Consider the following 9343-nt stretch of genomic DNA (forward strand, 5'->3'; position numbering starts at 1 on the left):
ATTATGTAAATCCGTGATCACTACAGTATATTACTATCAAACTCACTACACACATCAATAGTCTCCTGGTGGTCGTACTACAGTAGAGAGTTTTGAAGAATATGCTTTTGAATACTTTTGGGGAATATTTATAATGTAAAATCTTCAATAAATATGGCATCATCTTCAATAACTTTACTATTATACAGTATATTTCTACCAAACACACTATTTGCATTGTTGTCGTTAGCATCTGGTTAGCTAGCTGCGCTAACGGACATTAGAAGCTGTTTCTAAAACAAGGAGAGGGAGAGCTCTGTCCTGTCAGACTGAGAGATAACTACAGCTCAGTGAGTAAAAGAGCCTGTGACACGAGTTTCCCCCATCATCCAAACCCATCAATTTGAGTAAATATTGTCCCCTTGAAAACCGTTACTGAACTGATTTTGGATATTTGTACTTTGATAAGCATTAATCTGCCTTCAATGTTGACCATTTTCTGGATCTTCTCGGGGATTCTTCAAGTCCCGCCAAATTATGTGTGACGTCATTGCGGGCACAGCGCTCCAGCTGCACCGTTCAGGATCCCAGCTTCTGCATGTAAACGCACGACGGCGCACACAGCAGCAAGCTCAGACAGCGATGACAGGTTAATGTTGAACGTGTCTGAGAGCTCATATGAGGCTGAAGGATCGGTTTATGTTGTATCTGTTAGAAGTTTAGGAATTAGGTGCGGCAATATGGGCGATCATACGGTCATGTAGCCAGTGGTGGACTGGGACTAAAAATCATCCCGGGACACTCGACCGGCCCACTTCGGTACCGCTAGTAAATTGTCAACGGGGGGAGTGGGGATGTGCTAGTGACTTATCCGACCGGCCCCCTTCGGTACCGGCCCATCAGGATTCGTCCCGATGGCCAGTCCGCCACTTCACCCAGCCCAGCCCACGTGAACTGTCAATGGGGGGAGCCTCGCTGCGGGGAAACGGTGGACCTAGTGTCCCGATCGGAGTGGGAATAATAATAATAATCCGTGCATTTTATCCATTAATTTCCCCAACATTGTGGTAAAAAACCACACGTTTAATCCATGTTGTTGGTGTACTACAACTACAAAAAGCATCGGTTTGTTTTCTCATCAGGAAATGCAGACCGGCTCAAACAAACTATTTCTAATCATCATCCTCACGATCATTTAATGTATCATATGTTCGCCGAATTGACATGAAAGCACTAATACATGTAGTTTCATCCACTTGAGTTTACAACCACAAAAATAAGATTTGTTTTTATATCACATCCGACGGGAGGAAATTCAGCAGCTCTCACTACCGATTTTTAATCCTGATTTAATCATCATCTTCACCACGATCATTTATGTTTGTGTCGCCGAATTGACATGAAAGCACTGACAAATATGAATATACTGTAGTCAACTTCATTACAACGTTATTAACGTGCCTAAACTCAGTAATTCACCATTTCTACGCATGACAACACACTTTGTCCGTGTTTGGCTCTCTCGCCGCACAGTGAAGCGTTCCCGCATTGACGTCACTTCCGGCTTCCCCCAAAACTTCAAAATGAGTCAAGGAATTTCCCCGCGATATTCGAAATTATTGATATTTATCGGAACGGTATCGCAACTTCTTTTTTAAACTGACGGTTCGAGATGACTAGTAGCCCAATATTTCATTGCACAACAGTTGTTGGGAGGCTGTCACAGGCTCTTTAAGGGACTCTGAGTGTTTAGAATAAAACCCTTTACCTCTGCTTAAACCTATATGCCATTTGATATGCTGATATGTGATTTTAAATCTCAAAACCGCTACAGTATCTGTCAGGTAGAAACTTGGGACAGGTAATTTGACTGAAAACCTTAAAACTGAACTAACTGACTGCTAGGGTTAACTTTGATTTAAACATTTGTAGAATACTAAGAGCTTTATTGAGTAGGTGTAACTGTATTAAGGGTTAAACTCATAACTTTATAACTTAGGGTTTAATGTAATTGACTTAAAAGACAATAACAAGTCAGGAGGAAGCCGGTCTCGATTGAGGCCCATCAGCTGTGATCTGAGGCCACTCCCCCCACTTCCCCCCCAGAAACTGTAATTAAATCTCATCCTAATCACTGACCTGCCAGTGTGCAACTCGATTTTGACAGGAAAGCAACTGGAGACTTCTAGAATTGTGTGAGTAACATTCTATTTTTAGACTTTTCTGTTTCAGTGTGTATACTCTGTATCAATTAGTGATGGCGAGATGAAGCCTTATGAAGCTTTGAAGCTTTCCAAGCCAATTGGTTCGCAAAAGGGTTCATCTCATGAGGCTTCATCATGGGCTTCATTTGAACACAAACCCCCTGTTGGTCAAAGTGTGTAAAACAGGCAGATTGGACTTCTCAACAGTGTGCTCGATCTCATACCGAGTTCCCAATGAGTAAAGCCTTAGAATAACTCTAAACAACGAACAGCAAATCATATTTTCATGTTAACAATATTGTATTTATTCCAGTTGAATGATTGTGATTGAAAAGCCTAAGGAGGCTGGTAAACATTGCAAAGAGGGATTTGTATTCCTTAATAATATTCATAAACGTAACCATGTTGTAGCCGGAGAAAGGCTACACCATATCAAAGAATACATTTATTAACTACATTATCTCATTTAGCTGTAGCTTTTATAAACAACAAAAAAGACGTATTGTTCAGTCGTTGAACCAGGGACCCTGCGGTCATGAGTCAACTGCTTTCCAGCTGAGCCACAGCACACACACTAAAGCTTCCGGAAAAAACTGCAACATATGTATTCCTGTATTTATTGATGTTTTTATTCCTACATTTATTTATGCTTGTATCTATTTATTATGACATGTTCCGACCTCTATAAGTGAGGGTCTGAGCTCTCTTCATCCATCGTGTCCCCGGGCCCGCCGGGTACAGGAGGGGTATTATGGTTCTTGAATACATCCATGGGTAATATGAGCGTTGTGGTTCAACCATACTGTATGGGTTCAACGGTTCAACCGATCTGAATGGCTTCGTGAAGCAGTCACGTGGTATCGACAGGCAGCGAGGCTTCGTTTGTCATGGATGACGTCACTGGCCCAAAACGATACAAGCCTCGATACGTGCTTCACAAAAAGCTTTGGGGATTACTCGACACACGCTCCGAAGCCTCGGCGCAATACGTAACATCACTAGTATCAATGCTCTGTAGTTGATCTGACTGAAATTGTGATTTTAAATCTCAAAACCGCTACAGTATCCGTCAGGCAGAAACTTGGGACAGGTAATTTGACTGAAAACCTTAAAACTGAACTAACGGACTGCTAGGGTTAACTTTGATTTAAACATTTGTAGAATACTAAGAGCTTTATTGAGTAGGTGTAACTGTATTAAGGGTTAAACTCATAACTTTATAACTTAGGGTTTAATGTAATTGACTTAAAAGACAATAACAAGTCAGGAGGAAGCCGGTCTCGATTTCCTTTTGAGGGCCACCAGCTGCAGAGAGTTAACTAATTAAAGGGACGTGGCCCCACAGCTGTGAGAACTCAGCAATCAGGTGTCCATTTTAGGTAGCACTTTCCTGGAGTGTCAGCTTCAGCGTCCGACAGGCAAAGACATTAGAGTCCTGCGGGAGTCACGAGGGAGACAAATCCTACTTTGATTGAGCTAAGTATCGCTGGTGTTTTATTTTATTTGGTTGTTTAGCCCCTCATGCTATAATCATGTGTATTTTCTCCATTCTTGTTTATGTGTCTTCTCGCAATTATCACTGGCCCCGTGTATCTCATAATCGATATAACCGCCCTGCTCTCGTCTATCCCACGTGCTCCACTGAGATCCAACATCTAGTTTCAGGCGGCCTGTGGAACTGCCAGTCAGCTGTTCATAAGGCTGACTTCATCTCTGGCTACGCTTCCCTGCAGGTCCTGGATTTCCTTGCTCTCACTGAGACCTGGATTCCTCCATCCAACACATCCACCCCAGCAGCTCTCTCCACAGCATATTCCTTCTCCCATACACCCAGACCCACTGGCAGAGGAGGTGGCACTGGTCTCCTGCTCTCTCCCAAATGGAGCTTTTCCCTCTTCAAGCTACCTAACTTCACTCCTTCCACCTTTGAATTCCATGCCGTCACAGTAACCCGTCCTATACAATTAACCATTGTTGTTCTCTCCCGTCCACCAGGAGCCTTGGGGGACTTCTTGGATGAATTAGATCATCTCCTCTCACACATCCCTGAAACTGGCCCTCCCGCTGTACTTCTCGGAGACTTCAACCTCCAGACGGGGAAGATAGACGAACTAACATCTCTGTTAACCGCCTTTGCTTTCTCACTGTCTCCGTCCCCACCAACTCATAAAGCTGGCAATGTCCTCGATCTCATATTCTCAAGGAACTGCACTACTTCTAACCTCTCTGTAAACCCGCTCCACACATCCAATCACTTCTTCATTTCGTTCTCTTTACCCCTTTCCAAACATAACAAACTAATCTCTTCTCATACTGCACCTGTCCGCCGTAACCTTCGTTCCCTCTCCCCCTCTACCTTTGCCTCCTCGGTGCTCTCAGCCCTCCCTTCCTCTGACTCTTTCCAACTCCTGCCTCCAAACTCTGCTGCAGAAACACTCCTCTCTACTCTCTCATCCTCTCTGGACTCTCTCTGTCCTCTCACATCTCGGCAGGCTCGTCAGTCCCCTCCTGCTCTCTGGCTAAATGACGCACTGCGTGCTAATAGAACCGTCCTTCGGGCAGCAGAGCGGAAACGGTGGAAATCCAAACACCGTGACGACCTCCTAACCTATCAGGCTCTCCTCTCCTCGTTCTCTGCTTCCATCTCTCAGGCAAAAAGCACTTTCTTTCAAGATGAGATCCAATCTTCCTATTCCAATCCCAAAAAACTATTTTCCATCTTCTCCACCCTCTTGGACCCAACCAAAGCCCCTCCCCCCTCCTCACTTCTGTCAAGCGACTTTGTTAACCACTTTGAAAAAAAAGGTTGATGATATTCGCTCTTCTTTTTCTGACTCACCCCTACTCACCGCTGGGTCACCAGACCCTCCTTCCACCTGCACACTAACCTCCTTTTCCCCTCTCTCTCCAAGTGAGGTTCTTACCCTCATTACCTCTGCCCGCCCCACCACCTGTCCTCTGGACCCTATCCCTTCAAACCTCCTTCAGACTATCGCTCCTGATATTCTACCTTTTCTCACCCATTTCATCAACACTTCTCTAACTTCTGGTCACTTTCCAAACAGTCTCAAGGAGGCAAGAGTAAACCCTCTCCTAAAGAAACCCACTCTCAACCCGTCTGATGTTATAAACTACAGGCCTGCCTCTCTACTCCCGTTCCTGTCTAAAACACTTGAACGCGCTGTCTTTAAACAACGCTCCTGTTATCTCCATCAGAACAACCTTCTGGATCCGCACCAGTCTGGTTTCAAGGCAGGTCACTCCACAGAAACGGCCCTCCTTGCTGTCACTGAGGAACTGCACACTGCTAAAGCAGCATCCCGCTCCTCTGTCATCATCCTGTTGGACCTGTCTGCTGCATTCGACACGGTGAACCATCAGATCCTCCTTCGCACTCTCCAAGAACTTGGAGTTTCAGGCTCTGCACTTTCCCTCCTCACCTCATACCTCAAAGACCGCACCTACAGGGTTACTTGGAGAGGGTCCGAGTCCGACCCTTGTCAATTAACTACAGGGGTCCCTCAGGGCTCTGTTCTTGGTCCCCTCCTCTTCTCCCTGTACACAAACTCGCTCGGATCTGTCATTAGCCCGCAACGGTTTTTCATACCACTGCTACGCTGACGACACCCAATTAATTCTGTCCTTTCCCCGCTCAGAGACCCAGGTCGTCGCACGCATCTCTGCTTGTCTAGCAGACATCTCTCAGTGGATGTCTGCTCATCACCTCAAGCTCAACCTTGACAAGACTGAACTGCTTTTCCTTCTGGGAAAAGATTGTCCCACTCTTCACCTAACAATCAACATCGGCACCTCTGTTGTTTCCCCGACTCAGACTGCAAGGAATCTGGGTGTGATCCTAGATAACAACCTGTCCTTCACTGCAAACATCGCTGCTACAACCCGCTGCTGCAGATACACGCTTTACAACATCAGGAGGACGCGTCCCCAGCTGACCCAGAAAGCCACGCAGGTTCTGGTCCAGGTTCTCGTCATCTCACGCCTAGACTACTGCAACTCCCTCCTGGCTGGTCTACCTGCATGTGCCATCCGACCTCTGCAGCTCATCCAGAATGCAGCGGCTCGTCTGGTCTTCAACCTTCCTAAATGTTCCCACACCACGCCGCTCCTCCGCTCCCTCCACTGGCTTCCGGTAACTGCTAGAATCCACTTCAAGACACTGGTACTTGCGTACCATGCTGCGAATGCATCTGGACCTTCCTACATCCAGGACATGGTTAAACCGTACACCCCAGCGTGTGCACTTCGCTTTGCATCAGCCAAACGGCTCGCTGCACCCTCGCTGCGAGGGGGACCCAAGTTCCCATCAGCAGAAACACGTGGGTTTGCTATCCTGGCTCCAAAATGGTGGAATGAGCTCCCCATTGACTTCAGGACAGCAGATAGCTTACACACCTTCCGGCGCAGACTGAAAACTCATCTCTTTCGACTCCACTTAGAGCGATAGAACTATTAACAAAGCACTTATATACTAACAAAGGACTTGCTTATCTAAAGCCAGTTGAGTAGCACTTGAAATGTTTTTGCTCTATGAAACCTGATGTACTTTATGATTCTGTTTTCTTCAAGTTTGTGTTTTGTTGGTCGAACGCACTTATTGTAAGTCGCTTTGGATAAAAGCGTCAGCTAAATGCAATGTAATGTAATATGCTGTGAGCTGATAATCGATTCTTCATTGTAAGAGTCGCGGGTACACTGTGTATGTGCGTATTCCACTGTAGCGCCCGGTACATTAATGGGAAACCCTAGTTTGTACATGTTCAATACATTTTGTAACACTGTACACATGAACGTTTCTGTTTTCGGTTCACCAAAAAAACAACTCACTCCAAGCTGAACTCAAAGGTTGGCAGCCCTGAGTAATGTGACAGACATGTGAGGTCATGTGATGGGAGGACAGAGACGTATCTGTCACTATAGCCTCTCTGTTAAATCCACAATTGACTCGCACACTTAACCAGATTAACAAGCATTTTACATGTGAAAGAACACACGACATAAGGAATCGATGCATACAAGAAAGGAGAAAAAATACACTGTAGGCCGGCTTTTGCGCACATGAAAATAAAGCCTTTGAATATGTTTACAGTGTACACATCTACATTGTTATATAATACAACAATATGCAGTATTTAATGTTTCATTCAGTTTTAACTCATGCTATTAAACTTCCTATTTCTTTATTTTTACTGATATCATTATGTCCCGTGCACTTCATTCGGACACAAAAGTGTGCTCACCTTTCATGCCATAGTAGGAGAAGCGTTCGCAGAACTCGTTCACCACTATGAAGCAGATGCTGACTGGGTACTTGGTCCCACATAGTTTCTAAAAAAAAAAAAAAAATGTGTTTACTAAACTAGGTTCAACACAACAACAACAACAACAACAACAACAACACACATATTTGAGACACTAATTACCATAAACAAATCCAATATCATGTATTTTCTCTAAACAAAAAGGTGCTGAGTCAATCAGGTTTCACAATCTGGGAAAAGATGCGATTTATTTTTACTTACAACAGAGGATTTCTACACTTCATTATTACTACTTTTGCTTAAGTTAAAGACCTTTCTCTAAGTGTTGATTAAACTCCTCCATCCCATGTACAGTGAAGCCTGAGCGCCTGTTGCATCATCTCACTGCTGTCATAATGCAACATACCGAAACCAGTCAGAAATAAACAAACTGTTACACGTAGGCCTATGCAGTTTGGAAAAAAACACAATAACACATTTCCAATGCATGCATTTGAAGCACTACGTCCCTGTTGCAGAAACAACTTTTTAACGTTTGATTTTCATGCATACTTTGTAAACACTTTAAGAACTGAACTAAATAAGCGACTACTTTAATGCTGCACAAAACCCTCTCCTGTGCTTACCTTCGCCATATCGCGTTATTTGCCGGAGAGATTTGGGATGTTTCCCTCTGCAGACCGAGCTCCTGAATAAGATCAAGCCCAGCCCACTTTGCTCGAGGACACACGGGTGTAAAACCTGGACCATGTAGCCTCTTAAAACAGACTTAAAAGTTAATATCACACCATAAAACCTGGACTGGTTCCTGGTGTAGTTCCAGTGTGTCTCCACAGACTTCAGCTCCTGTGAGAAACTCTCCCAAACAGACTGAAGTCTCGCCTAAATGAGTGTGTGTGTGTGTGTACATGACTTTGTATGGAGCCGCTTCTCTGCAGCTACAATAGTGTGGTTGTTTCTGATGGAGGGTCAACATGGCCTGCAAGAGTCCGCCAAGCCGCCTCTTTAACCGGATCAGTGACGCCGAGAGATTCACTAATTTCAGGCTGTGTGTGTGTGTGTGTGTGTGTGTGTGTGTGTGTGTGTGTGTGTGTGTGTGTGTGTGTGTGTGTGTGGTGTGGGTGTGTGTGTGTGTGTGTGTGTGTGTGTGTGTGTGTGTGTGTGTGGTGTGTGTGTGAGTGTGAGAGAGTGAGAGAGAGACAAGTCTCATTACAGTGAAATAGTTATTAGTCTGTTTCCGTGGTGGAAAGTAACTGAGTACACTACATTTACTCAAGTATTGTACTTAAAGACTAGTTCTACCTATTTTGTCTTTACTTTATACTTCTGCTCCACTACAAGAGGCGAATATGTTATTGTTTGTTTACAATACAATATTCGCTTTTTGAAGGATGTAACCTCTAAGGTAAAGAATATGATCTGTAATAGTTGATCAGAATTTAAACTTTATGATCCTGTGACATTAAGCAGAGGTGGGAGAAGTACTCAGATCGTGTACTTGAGTAAAAGTAGAAGTACCAGAGGGAATACTCTGTTCCAGGTCAAAGTCCTGCATTAAAAAGGGTTATCAAAAGTGTACTTAAGTCAATTACTTGAGTTAATATACTTTAAGACATTAAAGTGACATTAAGTGATGTAGTAATTACTTTTTGTAATGAGATGACATGATGAAAAAATGTTATAATTCACCGCTTTTAGAGCAGCTACTGGAAGTGAACTGTAATAATTCATTCAATATGTTATGTCAGTATCTTCCAGGGACCATGACATACATACAGTAATATTTATAAATGTGCATTGTATTTGTTAAAGAAATAATAAATAAGAGCTCAATGGGCATGTTGGTAAATCATGTAGTGCCAGAACTGTCCACAAGAGAGC

The 9343-nt window shown here is 43.9% G+C and overlaps 1 protein-coding gene and 1 pseudogene across 1 annotated transcript in view; both read right to left on the reverse strand.

Annotated features, from left to right (window-relative positions):
* slc15a2 (solute carrier family 15 member 2) overlaps positions 1-8483 on the reverse strand; it is a 54156-nt gene extending 45673 nt beyond the window's left edge. The window contains exons 1-2 of the mRNA XM_034109665.2: positions 8089-8483; positions 7442-7529 (exon numbers count right to left, since the gene is read on the reverse strand). Of these exons, the coding sequence (XP_033965556.1) occupies positions 7442-7529; positions 8089-8097 (97 nt within the window). The 5' untranslated portion in view covers positions 8098-8483. The remainder of the gene's footprint in view (positions 1-7441; positions 7530-8088) is intronic.
* Positions 1-9343, reverse strand: part of LOC117467007 (uncharacterized) — a 122619-nt pseudogene that overhangs the window by 68349 nt on the left and 44927 nt on the right.

The sequence above is a fragment of the Pseudochaenichthys georgianus genome, chromosome 21 (assembly GCF_902827115.2).
Source record: "Pseudochaenichthys georgianus chromosome 21, fPseGeo1.2, whole genome shotgun sequence".
Lineage (NCBI taxonomy): Eukaryota > Metazoa > Chordata > Actinopteri > Perciformes > Channichthyidae > Pseudochaenichthys > Pseudochaenichthys georgianus.